This window comes from Castor canadensis, chromosome 8, assembly GCF_047511655.1.
Source record: "Castor canadensis chromosome 8, mCasCan1.hap1v2, whole genome shotgun sequence".
Taxonomy (NCBI): domain Eukaryota; kingdom Metazoa; phylum Chordata; class Mammalia; order Rodentia; family Castoridae; genus Castor; species Castor canadensis.
In genome coordinates this window covers 28443874-28469469 of record NC_133393.1, presented here as the reverse complement: position 1 = coordinate 28469469, position 25596 = coordinate 28443874, and the positions used below count along the sequence as shown (strand labels likewise).

The 25596-nt window shown below is 39.2% G+C and overlaps 2 protein-coding genes across 2 annotated transcripts; both read left to right on the top strand.

The window, feature by feature from the left end:
• The first annotated feature begins 3333 nt into the window (after positions 1-3333).
• Positions 3334-4275, top strand: LOC109694844 (putative olfactory receptor 1F12P). The gene has a single exon (XM_020177037.2). It carries the CDS (start codon positions 3334-3336, stop codon positions 4273-4275), a length of 942 nt encoding a protein of 313 aa, XP_020032626.1.
• A 6135-nt stretch (positions 4276-10410) lies between these two features.
• On the top strand, positions 10411-22374 carry Znf165 (zinc finger protein 165). The gene is given in 10 exon segments (XM_074084826.1): positions 10411-10424; positions 12041-12330; positions 12333-12382; positions 12656-12794; positions 14620-14669; positions 14671-15069; positions 15071-15347; positions 15350-15464; positions 21605-21783; positions 22240-22374. Coding segments are annotated over 10 exon segments (1548 nt in total). The 3' UTR covers positions 22275-22374.
• The last annotated feature ends 3222 nt before the right edge of the window (positions 22375-25596 follow it).

Sequence of the window (25596 nt, the reverse complement as noted above, 5' to 3'; positions counted from 1 at the left end):
TTCTGTTGCTTTCCTGAGGAGGTCATACAGACATTCATCTTCAAGGTGCTTTTATTTGCCTTACTCTTGTATGATCATGGCTGCTGTAATTCCATATTCTGCTTCTGGGTTCCAGAAATATCCTTCTTAATCTCATGTGCAGCAGCAACCCTAGATTCACATGGCAATAAAGGTTGATTATCCCCCCACCAACATATTAATGCCTTTATTTCATTCTGGTCTACTAGCATGAAGAGCCCAAAGTGGCCAGATGATAGCAACAGCTTTGAGTTCAGCAAAACTCTTCTACTTCATGATAGAAACATTTTCCACCTGAGAAGTAGGACCTCATCTAGAAGAGCCTAAGTATACTGGGAAGATAAAATCATATTCTAGAAGCAGTTCATTAGAAGTAATAATTTTTTTAAAAATCAGTCTTACATGTATCCTCAGTTGACTGCAAAAATGGCCAATATTTCTGTCTTCCTCTCTTTGCACTTTACAATGAGACTTTGAAGTTCCTGCTATCCTGGGGCAAATTCTTTTATCATCTTTTGAAACTGGATTGGTCTCAAGACTTACAATGTAGCGGAAATGATTCTATGTGAATTTTAAACCTAGACCTGAAAAGGTCTTTCATGTTTTCTTCTCCTTCTCCTTCCCCACCCTTTTTCTTCCTTCTTTCTTTTCTTTTCTTCTTCTCTTAATTCCTTTGCTCCTTTCTCTTCCTGCTTCTGTTGTTGCTCTTCCTCCTCCTCCTTCTTTTTCCTGTCTCCCTCCCCAGCCCTCACTTCCTTCCTCACCCCTCTCTCAGAAATCTGAAAGATTCACCATACTAACAAGCCCAGGCCATTCTACTAGAAGATGAGAAACAGTATCAAATAGACACAGCCATTCCAGCTATGGTTACCCTAGACCAGTCAGCCCAAACTGACCCCATAAACTAACTATATGCATTTGAATGAGGTAAACCACGATCAGAACAACACAGCTAAGTTCTGACTCAAATAATTGTTTAATACATAAGTGGTTGGTGTTTTAAAATAGTTAATTTGGTGTGGTGTGATTTGTTATACAGAAAAACACTAGCTGGTACTTACTCTTTGGCACTTTGATCTATACATTATAGCCTTAGGAACACACCATCATAAGTTGGCTACCTTACCATACATATACAGCATCCTGGAGTACAACATCCCAAAAGTGCTGGATGTTAGCCCCATGATAACACATTTATTGAGGTTGTGAGAAGTTAGTCCACTGTTTTGTTAGCCTCATTGCTTCTGGGAGAAAGAATATATGACAAGACCAGCAAATCCTGGCCATATGACTGTTATCTCACCTCCTTTGGCACAGAATGTTTCCTTTGAGCTCAGGCAACAATGACAGAGCAGGCATTTATAAGATCAAGGATGGTATTGTTAACAGAGTGCATCAGCAGGAACACAAACCCTATATTTGGAGAACTGGTCAATCCTACAAAGGAAGAGATAACTCAAATTGGAAAAAAAAGTTATTTGTTATTGGTGTTATTTGTATATGTTTCTTATTTGGGAGTTTCTTAGAGAGTAGAGAAGGAGAGGTTTCAAAACCCTTCCTGGAAGCCTATGAACAACCTTCAGATCTTTAATTCCTTAATCTCCTTGTAGAATCATCTGCCAGGTCATTATCCCTACAGTGCAATAATGCCATCGAGAAATCCCCAAGGGGGATGAAGCAATTATTGCTAGAGTTGAGGGAGCTTGTCAAGATTGGGGTCCCAGGGGCTGGAAAGAAAATTTTAATATGGAAGAGGCCTTCAGTCATTCTCATTCTCACTGCACCAAGCATAATCTGTTTGAGAATCATCCCTTCTCTCAACCTGTACATCTGAGGAAAGGGCAAATTTCTCCCATGTTTATGCTTCCCATTACCTCTGAGTGAGATTGGGAAGCTAAATTCCCTGTCCAGGAGGTCCTGATACGAGTACTTGGTAAGTGCAATGGGAACTGACCAGGTTTGAAGAAACAAGAAAAAAATATGTTTTTCTTAGACAAGCAAGACAAATTCACATTCCACTCAAGGTTAGCAGGCATTATCTAACATATAGTAGGTGCCTACTAGCAGTTGTGGGATTAATTAATCAAATATTGGGTGCCCACCATCTGAAGGTATGAAATCCCTGATACCATCATGGTTTAGTGAAAAATAGGCTAGATTTCAAGTCAAGGAATCTTATTTCAGTGACTGGGGGTGTAACTCAGAGATAGAACAATTTCCGTTCAAACTCCAGCATCACAAAGAAAGAAAACAGAAATTTAATACTCAGCATCTACATAATGAGGATACATGAGACATATTTAAAGTTTCTTGTGCAGATTAACAAATAATGGAAATGTTTAGTGTATCACAGAGTACTTGGTAGTTGTAACTATATTTTGTCTATCTTGGTGAAAAATTTATGATTTTTTTATATGGTTATAGAATTTATTAAGCTGATTTCATACACTTCTAATTGTTTTATCACATTTTCAACAGCAAAACCATTTCATCTCATGGAATAGTGAAGGAACAACATCTTTACTACATCACCACTATTACCATCTGCATGCACAGTAAAGTCATAGTGATTATAAATATATATATATATAATATATAATCAAAGAAGAGAACCTCTTCTTTGTAATTATTGTTAAAATATAACAAAAACATTAACAGGAAGTATTATTAATCTACACCTCTGTCTTGACATTCTTTTCCTCTGTTTTCTACATTATATAACTACTTATGTTATATAACTTTTTAAGTTATTTGCAAATATTTTGGTGTTCATAGTTCATGCAAACTATTTTTGGAGCTTTAACTATCCACTTGTTAATAAAATTAATATACTTTTCTTTTGAATCTTAATAAAATAGTTTATTGACACCTTTGGGGTCTAATGATGAGGTCTACCTGGTTCTCAAGTAAGGATGGCCCCTATAGTATTAGACAAATATTTTGGGGAAAGTCTTATTTAAATCTCAATGTTTGGCATGGAGCCATTTAGAATGTCAGTCTCATGGACGTGTTCCAACACATAGCAGACAGTAAGGCAGCCACATACAATTCAGAATATTCAAGGGTTAGTGTCCAACATCACAAGGAGGAAAAGAATTTCTGCCTACTGAGGAGAGATATGTGCAGATCCTATAGAAATCTTGGTGAGTAAGGTGGAGGGACATAGCCAAGGCTCAGTGAGACTTGGCATAAAGCATCAGAGAGGAGATAAGAGGCTTAAAGAGAGATCATTTGGTAGATGGGACTAAAACTAGGTGAATATACAAAAAAAGGGAAACTTTATTTCATTCTTTGGGTTTTACGCAGATCCAAGCAATGGAAAAAGAAAATCAAACAAGTGTTTCTGAATTTATTCTTCTGGGCTTCTCCAGTTGGCCAGGGCAGCAGGCGCTCCTCTTTGCACTTTTTCTGTGTCTCTATTTAACAGGACTATTTGGAAACATACTCATCCTGCTGGCAATTGGCTCAAACCATCACCTCCACACACCTATGTATTTCTTCCTTGCCAATCTGTCCTTTGTAGACCTCTGTCTTCCTTCAGCTACAGTCCCCAAGATGCTACTAAACATTCAAACACAGACTCATTCCATCTCTTATCCGGGATGCTTGGTTCAGATGTACTTCTGTATGATGTTTGCCAACATGGACAATTTTCTTCTCACAATGATGGCATATGACCGTTATGTGGCCATCTGTCATCCTTTGCATTATTCTACCATTATGACCCAGCATCTCTGTACCTCTCTGGTGACTGTATCTTGGATCATTGCCACTTTAAACCCTCTGTTGCATACTATTATGATGGCCTGTCTGCACTTCTGCTCTGACAATATCATCCACCATTTCTTTTGTGATATCAGCTATCTCCTCCCTCTCTCCTGTTCTGATACCAGTCTTAACCAGTTGATGGTTTTAGCTGTGGTGGGGCTGATTTTTGTGGTACCTTCAGTGTGTATCCTGGCATCCTATATTCTCATTGTCTCTGCTGTGATGAAAATCCCTTCTGTCCAAGGAAAACTCAAGGCTTTCTCCACCTGTGGATCTCACCTTGCCTTGGTTGTTCTTTTCTATGGAGCAATCACAGGGGTCTATATGAGCCCATCCTCCAACCATTCAACTGACAAAGACTCAGCTGCATCAGTTATTTTTATGGTTGTAGCTCCTGTATTGAATCCTTTTATTTATAGCCTAAGGAACAATGAACTGAAGAGGACTTTCAAAAAGACCCTAGGCCAGAGAAAAGTCTTTTCCCAATGATTTAGAGTGACTGAAAGGAGTTCAACAAAAGAGAAATTCAAGTAAGATGATTATTTTTATTGTCTATTTTACAAAGCTGTTATTAAACACCTATTTAAACTCTTCCTTGACCTACATTTGCTACAAACACTAGAAGTGATCAATCTTATCCATTTAAGCTGATGTAGACAAAATATTTCTATCTTGAGTCTTTGAATATCCCAATAAAATATGCACTCAACATTTAAATGTTTCATTAAGACAAACTAGATAGCGCAGATTAACATGCATTTGTACCGTGGGAAGTGAAAATTAGAGCTTTTTCCAGGACTATACTCTGTCTGGAGTGGACAGTAGGTAATACATTTTTGCATGAAAAACACTGAAGAATAAAATCACTATGTTATAAACACATCAAATCTAAGTACAATGTGAGGTAAAAGGGAAAACATATTGGTGAGAGCTTCACAGGTCAAGCAAAGCTGCAAGAAAAAGACAGCACTTAATCTCAATCATGAATATGGGTGAGCTTTGCACAGGAATGATGAGAATATTCAAAACACATGAGGAGGAGTTGTAGAGAAGGATCATGGTATCAATAAGTAAATATTGAATGCATTAATTAGCATATAGTGAAGAATGTGATACTCATTTTTCACCCTAATGTTTTGTACATATTCACAGCTTCAGATGGTCTTCTATGCATTTTGTATAACCTGTCTTCATTCTCTAATGTAAAAAGCAGTATTTATATATGGGCCTTTATCTATATAAATCCTTGTGCTCATCTACAAAGAATGCCCAGAAGGCAAAAATATCTCTAAACATTGCAAAAGGCATGCTCAATTACTTTCATATGATGTAATAACTTTAAGGCAGAAATGGATTAAAAGATAGAAATAGAGTTGGATGATTCATTAGAATGATTAAAGGAATGAAGAACCAGGCTCAGAAGCCTACTAGCAGACCACAGCCAAAGCAACATACAGAACCATCTTATGAGTTGTCTGAAGTCACTGACACTAAATGCTGGATGTGGAAGTTTGTCCCACTGATGCTGACTGCCCTGGACACTGCATGCTAGCCTGCTGCCACTGAGGACCCACCACCAGAAAGAAATTATACTAGAATTGCCACCTATCCTTTATTCAGATAATAGAGAGGCTGTAGCTGAATGGTCAAACAAAACACATACCCTTTCTCTAAGTACAAAGAAGACTGGGAAACAGAATATCTCAAAATTTCCCCTGTACAAAACATCATGTTTTGCCTCCCAGATCCCCTTTCAGGAGTGTGTTACTTGTTTCTCCAGTAGCTGGGAATGTTACTGGCTGATAAGAGCCCTCTGTGGCAGTCCTCATTAACTGCTAACTGTAAAATAAGATATTGATAAATTTGACCATATTCAAATTAACAGTTTCTGTTAATCAAAAGAACCTACAAGGAAAGCAAAAAAAAAAAAACTGCTATAAGTTTGGCAGAAAGTGTTTGCAACACATAAAACTAGCAAAAAATTTATCTAGAATACATATTCATAAAAATCATTAAGAAAAGCTTAGAGAATTCAATACAAAAATGGAAAAATATATAAGCAATTATTTCATAGTAAACAAATATTAAAGTGTCAATATTGTTTAAAATGTCGTCTGTAGTACTTTAATCAGAGAGAGATATACAATGACAACATTTGATACCCATTCAATTGGCAAAAATCAAAATCTCTTAAACCAATTGATGAAAAGTATGTCTGAATAAACATGGATGGTTGGAATATAATTTAAACAAATACATTGGAAAATGATTTGACTTATTTTACAAAATTTGACATATATATTCTTCACTCAGTAATTCTACTCCTGGAAGACATTCTTTCACACATACAAGAAGATTTATAGATACATTGTTTGAAATGATCATTCATTGAACAAATTACTTATTGTGAGTATATTTCATGATAGACACTATTAAATGTTTGGATTCAGTAGTGAACAAAACCGACAAGAAGTATGACTTTAAAGATCTATGGTCTTGGGCTGTGGATGTAGCTCAGTAATAAAGCACTTGCCTAGCATACCCAAGGTCCTGGGCTGGAACCCCAAAACTGAAAAAAAAAGTGTGACAGAAAAAGTAGAGCAAGGAAAAAGAATGAAGAGTATGAGATCAATCTTACTGAGGAAATATGACTTGGGCAAAGACTTAAAGGAAGTGAGGGGATTATCTATGTTTGAAGCAGAGCAAACAACCAGAACCATGGTACTAACCAAGAATATATAGTCCAGATCAACACGGCAATTCACTGGGGGTGAAGCAGAATGAGCAAGGGAAGACAGTATTAAACAGACTGTATAGAGTACAGGTCATATAGGGTTTTATAGACCACATTAAGGATTTGGGGGATTGAATGAAACTGAAAGGGTTTAAAGGACTGTGATAGAACTTGTGCTTCAACAGTATCACTGGTGGTTCTATTCTTAAAAAACTGTGGGAGATTCAAGTAAAAGCAGAGGCATCACTGAAAAGCCTGTTGCAGTAATGCATAAGACATTATAGTCTTATCAGCCCACCTTTAGAAAAACAAGTGAATGCAATGCTATGTTTACAACTGAAATATTATACAATAATGAAAATTAATTTTAATTCAACAATGTGGATAAATATTTTATAATGTTGAATGAAAAGAAGCAAACAGCATATATATGGCATGTTACCTTTTAGATTAGAAGCAACTAAAATTAAATCATATATTATTTGGGCATGCATATGTATCCAACAGAACTATCTTTTCAAAAATCTAGGAAACAAACACAAATTTTGTGATAGTGGTTACCTGGGAAAAGAGGAGGTACAGAGAATGACTAAACAAAGAGTAGTAGTAAATGCACATTGTTAGGGCCGGGGTGTGGTTCAAGAGGTAGAGCACCTGCCTAGCAAGCACGAAGCCCTGAGTTTAAATACCAAAACAGGCCCCCCAAATAATTTAAAAAATAAATATAAATATAAATTGCTGTAAATCTATTCCTTATAGATTGGATAATTTTAAAATGTTCCTGCTCTAGGGAAGCACAGACTAAGTGTTATGATTAACACCATGATCCAGGAATTGTGATTCATTCCATTTTGTGCGTGTTCTGCTGGGCCAGAAAGGTGTAAGACTGTAAAAAATGCTGCCTGGGAATGCAAGAAAGTTTTACAGAGCAGTTGTACATTGTCCCTGCTGCTTCAGTCTCATTGCTCGGATTAAAATCAAGGCTGAAGCTGCATGAACACAAAAGTGCCAGGCTTATTACTACCACAGAGGGTGGAAGAAAGTTACCTCTTCCTTCAATCCCTGAGATCTTCTGGATTTAGACAACTATGCCTGAAGAACCTCTTCGGAATGCCCAAAGGAACCGCGAAGGTTTCTGGGAATCGTAGTCCAAAACCCGCTTGTGTTTTGCGCTGTCGCTCCAGTCCTGTGCACCGAATCCGTGAGAGGTTGCGCAGTTCGGTCCTTCCACCGGAAGTGTGGGATCGGAACCAGCCGGTAGGAGAGGTGAGTTTGACAACCCAGCTCTAAATATCCAGACCTTTTCATGTTCCCTTCAGATGCAGCGTCCTCGTGGCAACTGGACGCTGTACCTCAAAAGAATCCCGGAGCAAGGTGCAGCCCATCTTTAGAGTTGAGAAGGCTTTCGCTGCTCCCTCGTATTGCTGGAGGGTTTGATGGACTCCATAGTTCCCACGGCTGCGTGTGACGTCATCGCCAGAAAGGGCGTGGTTTAGGGGGACGTTCTGCTGGCATTGTGGTGTCACTGAAAACAAGAGTGGCCCGATCCAGCCTTTTGAGATGGGAAGAGGTGGCATGTGTCTCCAATCTGCGCCCAGAACGCCCGCTTTTTTGAAAGGAGCAACTGCCTTTCGCAAAGTAGTTGAAAACTCCAGTGTCGCCCAGAAATTTATTCACACAGTAAATATTTAGTATGTTATGTGTGCTGGGGCTGGAGTGAAACCAGCACTGAGCCCCTACTGTGGTTCTAGAAGGAGACAGAAAAGCCGGCAGTTTTCAGACTGTGAAAAGTGTTTCAGTGTTAAGACGCGGGGGCCTTGCCCAACCCCACTTCCTTGCAGCCTCCCGCTCTACAGCCACCACCAGATTTCCCTGAACTCCTCTCCTTCCACCAACAAAACTCCCTACCCCCAGCTCTTCCCACAACATTCACACTAGGGACCTACTTAACATCAGGAGTTCTGATCTTTAGGAACACCTACCATTCTCATGATTACTCCTTCCTTGCTGTTTGCTTAGCGTTTGTTTACACATCTGCTTAACATTCTTGTAATTCCAACAACAATTGTAAGATATTGGGGTTAACAGTGAGCACAGCCAAGATAGGACTAGATACCCTCCCCACTTGCAGATGGCTTACTAGAAACTCCCCACCCAACTTCAAAAACTAACAAAGGGACAGTTGTTAACCTTTATCTTCGGATGGGTGCCAAGGACAGTTGAGCAGTGACCTAACCACAAGTTATCTTTCTTGGTTGTCCAGCAACGGTATTCCTTCCTGACCTTCCTGGTACTTTTCTATCAGCCCCCTGTATCTAGCTCAAGTCCGTGTATGGCAATGGGCTCTAGCTCTCTTGCTGGGGTCCCCTTCCACAGGGCTCCTGCCTGAAACACCAGCCTTGTGGTGTTTGAACCATCTCTCTGCCTCTTCCATGCCTCTTTCATTTCTAACGTAAGGCACTAGATGTTCAATACATGTGTTTAAGCTTGGAGTTATTACATAAGGTTACGGGGTGAGGGATGTATGAAATCCTTGCAGATAATTCTATCTGGAGTTGTGGACTCATTTAAAACTGAGTGTTAAGTGGACAAATGAGGAAGATGGGACTGTCAGCTGTCTGAGATAACATGTTGTAGAATGAGCTACTTAGCCTGACAATTGATGTTTAAGCGAATTTTGGGCTAGATAGTCCTACTTTACTGCCTATCTCCCTATACTAAATAAGGTAATACTCAGGAAGCATTAGGACACTGTTTGGTTAAGTGTTTGATTAGTGTTAATCTAGGAAACATAAGAAATGAAATTAAACCACAACATCAAAGTAATGGCCTGGCAAACTATGAGGGGTTAAGACTCAGTGATTGATTTACCATAGCACGTACCTGCCTTTCTCCCGCTTTAGCATCGCTGAATTTTGTTCCCACTTTTACTCACTCAGACTGTTTTCCAAAGTTTAATCTAAGCCTTTTAATCAGCTGCCGGTTTCCATGGTTTTTTTTTTCCAAATCTGTATTCCCATTTCTACCTCCTTTCCATTATTAATACCTCATAGTATCTGTTGGAATTATTTTTCCAACTGGATAAGCTGTGATCTTGAATATAAAATATCCAAAACAGAAGTCACCCCAGTTTCCCCTTTCATTCAGTAAATTAACAACTATGAATCTTTAACAAATATTAATAACATATGGCACTTAATATAGAATACCAATTGATGAAGAAAAACAGCTACAACTAAAATTAATACAGGGTAGTATATCTTATATACAGTTGTTAGGAATTATAGGAACTCAGACTCAGTAGAGTTTAGGAATTCCTTAAAATAGTAGAATTTGGACTGGAGGTATGGGTCAAGTGGTAGAATGCTTGCTTTGAAAATGCAAAGTCCTGAGTTCAAACGTCAGTCCCACCAAAAAAAAAAAAAAAAAAACACACAGAATTCTTAGTCACTTCACACCCTGCAAGCTGGTCTCACCATCAATCTGCTGCCCATTCCCACTTCCTCAACTTCTGAATCTGTCTTATCTTTATTGTACAAATTAAGCCCCACTATTTCTAGGAAATATTTGCTACCACTTACCTGAGAACCATTAGGATCTTCAGGGTCTCACCCATGCAACTCATTTAGTACTTCAGTACTCATTTAATAAGCATGTATAATATATGTCATGTGAAGCATGTTTTTATTTAATTTTCATCCATAAGTTTTATGTCCATATGTCCCAACTAGTTTGCAAACTCAAACACTTTGTAAACTCTTACACCTGTACATCAGAATGCAGATATTCCAGACATATCTCTTAATTAACCATGTTAGCATCTCCAGGGACAGGGTTCAGGAATCTGTTTCGATCAAAGTTCCCCTATGATGCTTAGATACCAATCCTGTATGCAGGCTTTCTTGTAAGCTATTGTCATAAATCTTCTAGCACAGTACTTTGCTTGTAGTAAGATTCTTAATAAAGTATATGACAGTGCATCAGTCAGTAGTTAACTTAGTAAAATATTTAGTAGTAGCCTGAATGGCTGATATTTAATTTTGCTTTTGTAAATTCTGTCACTCAGTTTTTCAGTTTAAAAACCAGCCTGACCATTCCCATGAACCAATAAGACTTACAGAACAGATAGATTCAATAAAAGATTCACAGAAGACTAAGAAGAAGATCATGATGCATACTTATATTTCTTCTTATTGGTGAAAAGTGGGGACTCAAAAACTTAAAATATGAATTGGGTCATAAAACTAGGAAGACAGAGAAGGAATTGTTTGGACAAGAGGCAACCTACGGAGACTTTTGGAGAAGGAGCCAGTTATACTGGCTGAAGTTAATATCTGACTCTCTATAAGAGATTTATAAGCAATCCTCATTCCAAATTCTGAATAGATAATTATAACAATCCAAGTTTGTGTTTTGCTCATAATGAGTACAGTGTCCTCTATCTTCTTATATTACAGTCTATCCTATAAATGAACAGCATAGTAATCTCTACAAAGAGTTTTTAGCAGGTCATCCTGCTCAGAAGCTTTCATTGGCTCCCCTTGCCTAAATGTAAACTCTAACCTTTATATAACCTTTGTCTTCGCACTTTCCCTACATAAACCTGTTGAACTTTTTGCTTCCCCACTTCTGTTTCTACCCTTAACTAATTGTTCTTTTTCCCTACTTGTGATTGGCTGTATCTTTCTGTCCCATATCCTAGTCAAATCTTTACCTGTTCTTGTATTTTTCTCATCCTCTATTTAGGAAAGCACTTCTATCATTTCATTTTTGATGTTTCTGTTATGAGTCAGAATGAGATATGACCACCCAAGAAAGACTTTAAGGGAGAGTCTTTATTAGCCAGCTGGTGACTTTTCTGACCAACAGGTCGCTGGTACTCAGAGTAGCCCCTTTCTAACCTTTTGCAGGTTTTATAAAGGCAAAAACTACATCCCATCTGGCAATCTTTGCAAAGCAAGCTAGCCTAAGTACAGAAGTAAGACAACAGCTGTTAGCTAAGTTACAGAAGTGAGACAGTGGCTGCTATCTATAAGCATGAGTGAACACAATCAACACAATCCACACAATCATTTGACCGTATCCTAGTTTGGTTCCTTCTGTTCTCCCAATTTTTTAGGAACCAGACCCCCTCATGAACCTCCTTCAGCTTTGAAGCTAACATGGCACTTGATTAATGGCTTCCCTCTGGCTAAGTCTTTTAACCATTTTTAAATTATCTTATTTTGAAGTTTAAGTTTTACATTGTTTTGAAGTAAAAAATCATGTACAGTTGTATTTCTTAAAACAGCTACACCAGTACTTTTACATACAATAAATACCCAGTAAATTTTTGTGTAATGGAAAATGATTTCTGTGATGCAGGTTTTCATTTTCTTAGTAATGGTAACTCTTGATCCCTCAGGATACCTCTTGAAACTAAAGAAGACCCTTCCCAAAGCAGAGGTGGATTTTCTGACAATATACTCCAAAATGGCTACAGAAACAAATCTGCAGCTGAGAACTTTTCAGAGGTTGAAGGACTTTTGATAGTGAAGGAGAAAAGGAAGAGGACTTGCTCACAGAGGAAACAGTCTCTTCAGGCAGAAGCTCTGCCAGCAACATTTTTAGGCAGTTCTGCTACCAGGATTCTCCTGGACCCTGTGAGGCACTGAGGCAGCTCCAGGAGCTGTGCTGTCAGTGGCTGAAGCCCAAGACCCACAGCAGGAAGCAAATCCTGGAGCTGCTGGTGCTGGAGCAGTTCCTGACCATCCTGCCAGAGCCTCTGCAGGCCTGGGTATATGAACATTACCCCGACAGTGGAGAGGAGGCGGGACCATACTGGAAGATTTAGAGAGAGGCATTGACAAAGCAGTTCTCCAGGTGCATAGGGGATGGGAGATCCAAGACCTCTAGAATGGATGGAGTCCTACAAGTAGAGGAAGAGCCTTCAATTGAGTATCTAATGAGACTTGAAGGAGCTCTTAGTTCAGTTTGCATTTATGTTTCACTTTCTGTCTGCTTGATACCACACTATTGTACAACTGATTTGGAATTTTTTTCCCAGTTTTTTATTTCTGCAGGAGATTTTGTTATTAGATGTTTGATTCCAAAAGGGATTCTCTCATACATCCAAATGTGACTTATCTTTCTCAGGTTCCATCCCATGGATATGGACAAGAAGTTTTCAGAAAAAAGGTGTCATCTCCTGGACCAGCACTTAATGTTCAGTTCCAACCAGTGGAGACCAGGGCTCACTATAGGTCTTCAAAACCATAGCTCCTGCTGGACTCTAGTAAGGGGCATTGTACTACCTGTGGTGCATGTCAGTGAAGAGGCAGGAGATGACGCTCCCTTCTCAGATTAGTCTTAGAAACTGTAGGTGGTCTTTTTCTTTATCACCTAATGAAAAGTAGGGAACTTGTTCTCCTAGGATCTTTAGCCAATGGGAAGGAGATTATACCCTTATCCAGAATATTTCTAAAAAGAGGGATACTTTTATGCTGTGACCAAATTAAAGAAAAATGAATAAGTTGAGAAAAAGTAATAGACAAAAGAGGAAGAAACACAACATATTAATGAACAGAAACAAAAACATATTAATGGAGAACAACATATAGTGACAAAGAGGCATTTTGAGAGAGCGCATGTTGATATATCAGAAATAGAATACAATTCACAGGTACATATGATCCATGTTATCGCCCTTTATATTGTACTTTCAGTCTTGTAAAGTTTTTTATGGTTTTTCTTGTTTTGTTTTGGCTGTACTGGGGTTTGAACTCAGAGCTTGATGCCTGCTAGACAGGCACTCTACCACTTGAGCCACTCCACCAGCCCTTTTTTGTGTTATGTATTTTAGAGATAGGGTCTCACAAACTATTTGCCTGGGCTGCCTCCAACTGGGATCCTCCTGTTCTTTGTCTCTGCTAGGATTACAGGCATGAGCCACCAGCACCTGGCTTTTATGTTTTTATAGTTAGCTACACTTCTAGAGATTATCTTCATAGAACAATTATCTTTTTTTCTAAAATCCATTTGATGAAAAATTTCATAGATGCAGTGTTCCTTTAGGTGTGAATGGGCCCAAGAATAAGTTAATTTTAATTTTTAATAAATTACCACAGATTGTGATTTCAGATTTGTTCTGGAAACATGTCCTTACACCCCATATAAAATTGCAAATTTCCTTCACTCCAAGAGTAGCACTCTCTGACCCCTTTCCTGTTCTAGCATATTCTAGACAAAGGAAATCCTATGTAAAGAGGTACTGTTTTATTCCAGCACAGTATAAAGTCATGAGCTAGACCTAGTAGACTTGATCATAAGGATCGGGTCTGTGAGGACCAGATCATAAATGAGTTTTGGAAGCCATATTAAGATGACAGTGTTGAATGACAATTAATCTAGTAAGGATATTTAGGATGACTAGGAAGAAGGAAAGCATGCAGTCAAAATAGCAACGAGGCTGCAAGGAGTTATGTACACGAGGAGTAGTGAGGTCTCACACTGTGGGGATGGTAGCACATCTGTAAAGGAAAAGATGTACATGGGGGACATTTAGCAGAAAATGAAGACAACTTGGAAAAATAATTAGCCATGGAATAAGAAGAAGTAGATGATGGATGAATGTTTTTCCCTCCACATATTCATAACTCAGAGTTGTTTATAGTTTTTTTACTTTTCTCTCCTGTGTCCTGATCTGATTTCTTTTTAAGTAGTGCCTCCCTTTTTTCTGTCTTTAAGCTTAACACTAGAAATGTATCAGAGACCCAAAGTTTCCAAGATTCCCCTTGGTCACATTGCATACTTCTTTGTCCTTACTCTGTCTCCTGCCCCCACCCATTCTTGCTGATAATTCTTCTAGTTGTTTCTATTCTTGGTCAGATGTCTTTTTTCGTTCTTTCCTTCCCCACACCCCTTACCAACCACTGCATGCATTCCTTTCCTTTATATATGTTTCTTTCTTTTGCATCCTTGTCCATCATTCCTCTCATGTGAAAGGGCACATATTTAAAGTGGCCAAAGGAAATATCAATGTGTGTCTTAAGATATCCCAAAATTTTCTTCCAGTGCTGCAAGCAGATAATATGCACCTCTTTCTTTTTTCTTTGTTTTAGACAATGAGAGTAAAAATGGTGGACCCATGCCAAAGCTAGACATTTATGAAAAAAATGGAATCACCTAGAATTATATCAGGAAGCATCTCAGGATACATGTCAGAAAAATCTGATGAGCCTCAGGACATATGTAAGTATGAAGAAAGGGTAAAGAGACAATGGGAAAAAGAACCAGAGGAGTTCCAGAGACCATCAACCTGCCTGTATGGAGGTTTGGGTAAAATCCTCATCCACAGAAATCCCACAGGTGAAATAATAAGGCATGGTGGATGTGAGAGAAACTTGAATCTGAACTCAAATGAATTCACATACCACAAGCCTTATAAACATGGTGCCCATGACCAGAACTTCAATTGGAATTCAGATTTTAAGCATTGAGGAATTTATGCTGGAGAAAAAAACCTTTCAAGAGCCCAAACTATTAAACCTAAAGCAATTTATAGTGGAGAGAAAGATCCATCAGTATAATTAATGTAGGAAAGCTTTCAGGCACAGTTCAAAGCTTATTAGGCATCAAAGAATCCACACTGGAGAAAGACCCTATGAGAATGGAAAAGCCTTAAAGGGGAGCTCCGGTCTTATTAGACATCAGAGAATTCATACTGGGGAAAGACCCTTTGGTTGCAAAGAATGTGGGAGGATATTCAGCCTGAACTCATATCTTACCCTGCATCAAAGAATTCACACCATAGAGAAACCGTATGAATATGAATGTGGAAAAACCTTCACACCTTATTCAGACACCTGAGAATCGATACTGGAGAGAATCCTTGTAAACGATGTGAATGTAGGAGAGTCTTCAGTCAGAGTTCACATCTTAGTCAACACCAGAGATTTCATATAAGGTAAAAGTATTAATGTAAGAAACAAATTTACATGGAAATGCTGATAAAATAGCAAAATGTGAAAAACACTAAAAAAAAAACATTGAGACAGATGACTGAAAGAACAGTGGGGTTTTTTTCCCTCTCTGTCTCATTCTCAGGCTTGCTGTTCTATATATGATCATTATCTCTGTGTGTGCTTTCTGTGAGACTGGGAATGTGCTTTTTCTGTTATTGACTGCTAAAACTCAAACCAGAAGAGCAGAATTTGGGGAGCGGCTATTAAATAGGTTAGTCATGGCAGTAGGATGTAGACAAACAGACTGCCTTGGGAAGTAACTATATAGTGTAGGAAGACGATCCAGGTAAAGAAACTAATCATCAGCCCCAGTTAATTCTCCTAGTTAATTATTTCTCCACATGAGGAGGTAGGCTAAGTCCATGAGTAAAAAAAAGAAAATAGGGGCAGCGCTGGGGATTGAACCCACAACCTCACACATGCTAGGCAAGTATTCTATAACTGAGTTACATTCCAGCCCAAGAAGTGAAGTATTTTGCACACTCCAGTGATGAACAGTGCTTTCATAACATTACCTTAAAAAGTGAAGACCACAAGCTAAATATGATTGTCATGTTAAGTCAGGGTTATGTCAAACAAGAGATACGTGAACAATGGAATTTTAATACAAGGCTAAAATCCATATCCAGAGGTCATGCCAGGAAGCAAACACAATCAGAAGAGTATGCAGGACAAGAGGCCAGAATCCAGATTCAGGTACAATGAGGAGAATAGAGGGGAGAGAAATGACCCAAACATTGTATGCACATATGAATAAAAGAAAAAAAAGGATAAAAAAAAAAAAAAACAGGAGAATAGAAATGAATTAAGCCAAAGTTGGAATAAGGTGAAACTGTTGAATTTGGAAAAAAGACATGATACTATAACCAGTTTTTTACTGCAATACCTGTGCTATGGATTTCTGTATCTTTCTGGAATGGGTTGATAAAGACTGAGTTTAGCTTCCCTTGAAAGAGAATCTGACTGGGTTCTCTGGCTACCTACGATTGTGGAAGAGGGTGAGGGAGTTACTACTGAAAATAATAGTTCAGAAACTGTTTCATTGCTGTCATCTGCACTCCTCTTCAGGAAAGACTAGTGAAAGTATCTGAGTTTAGGGATGTGTGGTATCTGCCACAAGTTAGAGCTACACCAGTTTTGGGGGGCTATAAAGGTAAATTCTGCTCTAATGCTTTTACCTGTTTGATGAGACACATTGTCTTTCACTAATGTGAGAATTGAAAGCAATTATACAAGACTTAAGTAATCCATGGTACCTAATGTTGTTACAGTATAAAATGTAAATAGGACCTCAAATTAGAATAATGTGAAATGTACAAAATCTTCCACTAAGAGACTTATAAGAAATACATTAGTGTTTGTTTTCAATGATCTTATACTAAAAGTGACCAGATAATACTTAAGTAACTCAACATTTTGTTTGTGTGTTTGTTTTTGGCCACACTGGGATTTGAACTCAGGGCCTCATGCTTGCTAGACAGACAAACTGCTTGAGCCACTCCACCAGCCCTAGTGTTTTTTTTTTTAAGTATAAATCAGAAGAGTTTATTAAAATAGAAAAGAGTAGAGGGTGTCCCAAGAGAGGTTGCCCCCTAGTTTGTTTTTTAAGGTAATATTGAGCCCAAAGTTTTTACGGGCACTGTGCTAATATGTCCTATCTCATAATTCTATTAAGTGCTATTATTTTCTCATTTTATAGGTGAGAAAACTGAGCTGTGATTAAATAAATATTGTATGGATCTTGCCCAAGATAACACAGCAAGAACTGGAACCTGGATTTAAACACACATTTTATTTCAGGGTGACAATTCTTAACTTTAATCTTCATTATGTCACCAATAGTGTTACCACAAAATACAACATCAGAGGGGGAGGAAGGATGAGGGAGAATGATGGAGGAGTAAATGTAATTAAGATATATTATATACAGATGTGGCTCATGCCTGCAATCCTAGCTACTCAGGAGGCAAAGATCAGGAGGCTCACAGGTCAAAGCCATCCCAAGCAAATAGTTCGCAAGACCCTATCTCAAAAAAAAAAAAAAAAAATCCATCATAAAAAAGGGCTGGTGGAGTGGCTAAAGGTGTAGGCCCTGAGTTCAAGCCCCAGTACCACACACACAAAGATATATTGTAAGCATATATGTATATATCATAATGAATCTCCCCTGTACAACTAATATATGCTAACAAATTTAAAAATTAAATCAACAGAATAAAAGAATATAACATCAGAAGAGATAGAATTTGTATACCATAGCTTCTTAACTGTTGAAGTTGAGGGAGGGTGGTAAAAGGGAGGCATATGACCTTTTTAGAATGCCAGTTGACCAATACTTCAAAATTCATAGCAGGTGCTGCAACCTGCCAATGCCTAACATGGACTTTGCTGTCCATCCCCATGGTGCCACACCTAAGAGACGACCACCTAGAGCATTTTCCTAGGAAAATGGAAGTGGCCTCTTGCCCCTGGTTGGTCAGTCAATCTTCCAACCTGATTGTGTGGCACCAGTGAACAATTGTGCCTTGGCACAAGGGTCTCCTGTTGCAGCCCAGGATCATGTGCACACCTCCTGTCCCTAATTTCTGTCAGGGCTTCTATTGAGGTTAGGATCAAGATTCTGAGGATGAAGGCAGCAGCTATGAAAAGAGGCTTTCTTGCATCCTGCACAAGCTTGTCATAGAAACCTTTAATGGGGGCGGCAGGAGATGCAGAAAAGACAACAGACAGAAGCCTGAACATGCACAAAGCTGGGCCAAGTAGGCTGGGCACTCGGATGGAGACACACCAACCCCCTCCACCTCCAGTGAGTTTATTATATAGAGTGGCATTGTAATCCTCAGGAACAGGAGGAACCTGTGACAACTTCTCTCTCAATGTAAGCATTAAAGGAGAAAACATCTGTACTGCATCTTGCCCACTTCTGCAGCTCAGGCTGTGCCAATTCAAGCATGCAATTTATTGGTCATAACTATGCTGGAGTTTGGGGTTGGGCCAAACTCAAACCCACAGCTTATTAAATACACCTGTCAGCTCCCCACATCTCCCCCTTTTTTAATTTTTTGAATGTTTGTGATGAAGCCTGCCCCATAATCCAAGGAGTTGGATACAACTCTGCCCTTTGAGCTGAGGCAAAAACAGTATGTTCAACCTTATGGCAATCTTTGGTGTAATAGGCCGCAGTACCACGCCCAGAAGCATCAGTGAAGCATCAGTGAAAATTGTGACAGCCTCTGATAGAGGGAAGGATAGAATAATTTTGGAAAAACAAACACATGAAGGGAGGCAAACTGTAAAAGTTTTGAATGTGGGAGATATTTTCCAATCTGTTCTGGAAAATTAGCCAGTTCAGACTGCCATAAGTCTGAAAATTGCCATAACCAATGCTGTTGATCTTTTGAAAATGGGACAACAATATTACTGGGCTCATGCCCCAGCAATTCACAACAATGAGTGCATCCCTTAGCAGTCAGCCTAGCTACCAGCTCATGATATGGTGTAAGAACCTTAGCAGGACAGTGACCCAAGTCTAACCATTCCAACACCCTCCCCGCAATTGCCAGAGTGCTCGCTTTGGCATTGATGGAGAGAGTAAAATCAGTAATTGAACAGGCTGCTGAGGATCCCAGGGCTGAAGCTGGGCTGTAGCAATTGCTCTCTCTACCTTAATCAATGCCTGTCGGGTGTCCTCCATAAATTCTCAAAGCAAGGAAGGATTAGGGTCACCCTTGAGCAGTTGAAAAAGAGGAGATAAAGTGTCAGTGGTAAGTGTTAGAGAGGGTCTCAGCCAATTAATATCTCTTAGCAGTTTTTGTAAATCATTTAAAGTTCTTAAATTATCCTTCCTAATCTCTACCTTTTGAGGATGGATCGAGTCTCCATAACTTGCCCTAAATAGTGAAACTGAGGCATTGTTTTGTACTTTTTGGGGGGCAATGCACAATCCCCAGGCCTCAAGGTCCTTTGTAAGATCTGCCAAGATTAGTGAAAGTATAGACTCACTGGGATGACTTATCAGAATATCGTCCATGTAATAAAGGACATTTGTTTCTGGATACTTATGGCATGTAGATTCTGTTGCTGCAGCAACAAATTCCTGACACATAGTGGGACTGTTAGCTATGACTTGGGGCAGCACTGTCCAATGAAATCAATGCCCAGGGCCCTGATGATTTGGTGATGGTAAAGTGAAAGCAAATTTTTCTCTGTCTTTTGGATGGAGAAGAATGGAAAAAAAAAAATCTTTAAGATCAAGAATGCAAAGACAATAATTTAATGGAATAGCTGTGGGTGAGGGAAAGCCAGGCTGGAGCACTCCCATTAGCTGCATTACCCTGTTGACAGCTCTTAAATCCTTTAAGAGCCTCCATCTTCCCAACTTTTTTTTAATCACAAAAAATAGAGTATTCCAAGGGCTATGGAAAAGCTCAATATGCCCTACCTTTAATTGTTCCTCCACCAGAGCTGTGGATGCAGCCAATTTCTCCCCTGTCAAGGGCCACTGATCCACCCAGACTGAATCTGTTGAAAGCCAAGTGATCTGGGCTCTATGTTTGAAAGGAAAGTGTTTAATTTGTTGGACCAGAGCCCCTACTGAGAAAGCTGCATGACCTGACATCCTAGTCCCATTCTTTCTAGATTCTCTAAAGGCTGTACAGGATGTAACCTGCCTTGTTGATATTTTTTTAATCCCTTAAGGGGATTACAGCCTTGTTGAAACATTTGGTGAGAGGCCACGCTATTAGGACTGCAGAGTATAGCTCCCATATCCTCCAGAACATCTCTGCCCCACAGATTGACTGGAAGATTGTCTAGGACATAAGGAGCAAAAAGCCCTGAGGGTCCCTCTTTATCCCTCCAGCAGATCCACTGAGCACTCTGGAGGGGGCCATGAGCGGCCCCTACCCCTTGCAGATCAGCAGCAGAGAGTTGGCAAGTCTAACTTTTTGGCCAGTGTCTAGCAGCAACTACAGAGACATCAGCACCAGTATCCAAAAGTCCCAAGAACCATTTTTCATTTAAGAACAAAGTCATTTCAAGCCTATCTTTTGTTACTTCTTGTACCCAGTAGGTATGATTAGAGGAACCGAATCCTCCATCTCTCCATGGGGTGTGAGTTAACACCTTGCCTTTCTTCAAGGTAAAGAAAGGAGAATAACCAGCTGAGCTATTTTTAATCTATGGGGATACTGCTACAAAGACACCTGGTGCCTGGATCATTATCTTAAATTCCCCAATGTAGTCTTCATCAATCACACCTGGATAAACCTGTAATCCCCTTATGGTTGTGCTACTTTTCCCTAATATTAAACCCACTGTGCCCTAGGGCAGAGAGCCATAGACCCCCATAGGGATAATTTGCCCTCCCAAATCAGGTGTTAATACATATCGGGAGGTGGGACTGAGGCCCAATTCCATGCTTCCTGGGGTGGCATAGACAAGGTTTTCAGTGGTGGGTATTGGTGAGAAGCCTGTATGATTGCCCCCACTGTTTGACGGAGCTGGAAGCTTTTCTGCCCTATAAGGGGCTGCCCATCTATATCCGTTTTGGAGTGACATTCATTTGCCCAATGTTTTCCCCTTTGACACCATAAGTTGGGGCTAACAGCTCAGTGACTCTGCCACCCATAGCATGTTTTTCCTTTAAGGGATACTGCCTGGCTGATTGTAAAGGGTGAGTCCCACATCCCAGCTCAAATACCGAAGAGGCTTTATGTGAGGGAGTAGGCCCCAAACGATCTTTAATCACATACTACAAACCAAAAGTAAAAATGGACATACATTCCAGCTCTTCAGCCATATAACAAGCCCTCAGCCCATCTCCAACCTTGTTCCATGTTTTTAAATTTACAGTGCCCTCCTCAGAGAACCATGGGCAGGTATCCTGTACAAAATCTAAAAACTGCATAAGTTCAAATGACCTGTTTCCTCTAATCTTTAGTATAGCTTTTAAAGCCTGTATGTAGAGCTCTCGGTCCTTAGACTCACCCTGTCCCATGTTTTATAACTGGCTGTATTGAATTCACTCTCCTCCCACACCTTACTTGTCTCTTATTATGTCCTATGTGTCTCCTCCTATCAGGCTTCCAGTTCCCCCCATAGTTAATTTTCCGTCCAGGTATCACCTTGCTGTCAGGTTCCTGTTTGGGCGCCACCTCTCACGTCTCGCACGAGCTTGTCCTAGAAACCTTAACTGGGGGCGACGGGAGATGCAGAAAAGACAACAGACAGAAGACCAAACATGCATGAAGCTGGGGTCAGGTAGGCTGGGTGCTCAGATGGAGACATACCAATCCCTCCACCTCCAGTGAGTTTGTTATATACAGCAGCAACACAAGGTGGAGACGTGATTCTTGGGGGAGGGGGCATGACATTGTGATCTTTGGGAATGGGAGGAACCTGTGACAGCTTCTCTCTGAATGTAAACATTAAAGGAAAAACAGCTGTACTGCATCTTGCCCACTTCTGTAACTGAGGCTGTACCAACTCAAGTATGCAACTTATTGGGCATAACTATGCTTGCTCCCTTCTGCAGTTTGGGGCTGTGCCAAACTCAAACACACAACTTATTCAGTACACTTGTCAGCTCCCCACAAGGCTTCAACTGCTAGCCAACAGATCTATCCTATTCCCCACCTCCCATCACAATACCAAAACAGACTCCAGGAGGGGATGGAGAGAAGAACCTCTTCCTTTTTTGTTTTACTCCTTTTCCAGGTGCTGGCAGCTCATATCTCCCAGAGAAGCATTAGCAGATGAACTCTGTGGAACTGATGGACTGTATAATGATACTCAGATTTGTTTATGCTGTTGGTGATCCTCTAAAAATAATTTGTTCATTTTCTGATGATAGTCAAAAATGTTACCTGCAGATTTATCTGTAGTGAGAAATATCAGCATGCTTGATTTGGTATTTTAATTTTATTCCATTTGGAGCCAGGCTTCATGTTTCCACATTATAAATGTTATGTCTGTCTTCCTGGTTTGTACCTCCTTCCTGTCATGTGGCAAAATTCACCAGAATTGTTCATTTTTCTTTTGAATTAGTACATTTAATGAAGTGCAAGATGACTTATTTAACCTTTTTTAAAGTATTTTAGCAACTTTTCACCTGTATTTGGTTCAATGCATCTTCTTGATGCAGAGAGCCCTTGAAACACAGGTTGCCATAGATCCCAGCCTGTGAATTAAGACCCTTACAGTCCATAATGCTGCAGCCCATAATGGCTGCAGCCTTGGCAACATTTTTATTAATAAAATGTCGAAGGGAACAGAAAAGCCTCCTTATTGTAGAAGAGGAAGACTACACTTATGGTCAAGAACAGGGAGTACCTTGGAAAAAAGAACTCTAACCAGGGGGTACCTCATAAGAACTTAAGGCCTTTCTGCTACCAGGTAGCAGACTGGATCCTCGGAGGCTTTGAACCAAATCCAGGAAGTTTGTCATCAGTGACTGAGGCCAAAGACCCATATCAAACAGCAGATCCTAGAGCTGCTGGTGCTGGGGCAAGTCCTGACCATCCTGCTGAAAGAGCTACAGGCCAGGAAATAACTGCATTGACTGAAGAACAGAGAAGAGACAGTGATCATGTTGGGAAATTTGAAAAAATGATCTTGATGAAGTAGGACAGCAGTGGTGGCTAAAAGGAGGAATGAATGTCTTCAATGTATGGGATAATAAAGGGAAAATTTTACCCTGTATCCCATACCCAGCACTATAGGCATAAATCCAGTGAAATTCTTACCTTTCTTTGCTGGTTTTTTGCTGGTTTTCCCAGAATCTCATCTACAGGCTCCAGAAAGAATCAGGCATTCATTCACCTCCATCGGGCTCCAGAACTATGGGGGAGAAGGTATGATACCTCTCATAAGGGCCATGGCCAACACCCTTATGACAAAAATGGGTTAACAAGAGAAAAGCATAACAGATTTATTTAATCAAAGTTTTCCAGGTGCAGTGGCTCAAGTCTATAATCCCAGCTACTTGGGAAGCAGAAAACAAAAGGATATCATTTCTAGGCCAGCCCAGGCCATCTCAATCAGTGGCTGGGTATGGTGGTACCTACCTATCATCCCATCTAATCTACATGGAGAGGCCCAAATAGGAGGATCCTGGTCCAGGCTAGCCTGGGCATAAAGCGAAGCCATGTCTCAAAAATAACCAACACATAAAGGGTTGGCAGAGTGGCTCAAGTGATAGAGTACCTGCCTAGCAAGCAAGAGGCACCAAGTTCAACCCCAAAGTACCACAAAAAGAGAAAAGTTTTATGTGACAAATGATGCTTCAGAATGAAGACCCAAATGTTACAGAATTATCTGAGTCTTTGTGGAGATGATTCGTTGATAACTTCCAATTATTTACTCTGGGGATGGTTTAAATTTTTCTACTTCTTAATTTTGGAATGATGACTCTTTTCCCTCAGAACCACCAATTTCACTGAGATTTTTTACTTTTTCTTGCTTTTTTTTTTGATGGTACTGGAATTTGAACTCAGGGCCTCATGCTTTCTAGGCAGGTACTCTACCACTTGAGCCACTCTGCCGCTCTTTTTCTCTTTCTTTTTTTTGATGTTGGGGATTGAACCCAGGGCCTCCCACATGCTAATCATATGCTCTACCACTGAGACAGAGCTATACCCTCAGCTCATGTACTAATGTTATTGTTCAGTATTTTAAAGGACTTTTTGTTTCATGGGCCTATTTACAAATATTTCATTCCTGAATTTATTTATTAATGTCAAATTTTTATCTTTAATTCATTTGCTTCTGCTTTTCTTTTTCTTTTCCTAACTTTGGTTTAAGGACAGAATCTTTCTCCTTTCCCTAACTTCTTCAGTAGAACATTTATTTCCAATCTCCTTTAAAAAATAATTCAGTTGTGAATATACATCTGTCAAATGCTGTTATTTTTTAGTCCTCTAGTTAGTTATGTAGGTTTGTGGGTTTTGTTTGATTGGTGCAAGGGGTTTTTTTTGTTTTTGTTTTTGTAGTTTCAAAAGCCAAAAACAGCAAAAGAAACTCAGTGGTAATGTGCTTGCCTACCATATACTAGGCCCTGGGTTCAATCCCTAACATGGAAAAGGGAGAGATACAGAAACATTATTTTATAAATATTGAAAACAAGAACATTTTTGTAGGCTGTGAAGAATAAACAGGCTTTTAAAGGCAGTTATCTTCTCAGTTACACCAGTAACAAATTTTGATTAACAAAATTGAGACTTTACAGAAATATATAATGTATTAAATGCAGTTTCTCTGTGAGTTACTCCAAGTGACAACTATTGTGAACCTATTTAAAGTTATACAAAAATATCATAGCATGCTGTTTTGTAACTTTTTGAATTCAATGTACTTTTGACATCTTCAAATTTTTAAAAACTGAGTGGTATTTTAATGAATATACATACAGAAATTTAAATTTACAAATATTGAGTATTTAGGTTTCACAACTTAAAAAAACAGTATTTGTACACATATGATTTGTATAAGCACTTCTATATGGATAATTCCAAGAAACTAAGCTATTGCATCAAGGGTTATAGACATATTAATTTTATTAGAACCTACCTTCTAAAAATGTACAGCTGAGTGTGCCTGTGTCGCCACACATTCCAATCCTGAATATTACCAAATGTTTCGTCTTTAGCAATCTGAAAAAATAGACAAATCTTTCTTGTTTTAAATTCTTGAATTATTAAGGAACCTTTTCATATTCATTATTTTCCTTAAGATTTGTATCCTATGAGTGCTTGCTTAAGTATTTGTCAACTTTTGTATTGGCATGTTCACATTTGTATTTTTGATCAAAGGTCTGTATATTAGGAAAATAAGCTCTATGTCTTTTAAGGCTGGTATATTTTACTTTTAGTTTGCATTTTGACTTTTCATTCAAAAATTTAGAATTTTTATAAAACTACTTTCATTTGTCATTTACATTATGGTGCTTTGGTTTTATGGTACTAAGATCTTATGTCATTCTTAAAAAGGCCCTCCCCACTCCAAAGTAGCAATGGCTTTCCCAACTATCTCCCTGTTTCTGCCCTTGCTGAAAGTCCTTCACATATAAGTCTATAT

Coding starts and splice junctions, on each gene's coding strand:
- LOC109694844 (XM_020177037.2), top strand. CDS start 3,334: ATGGAAAAAGAAAATCAAACAAGTGTTTCTGAATTTATTCTTCTGGGC.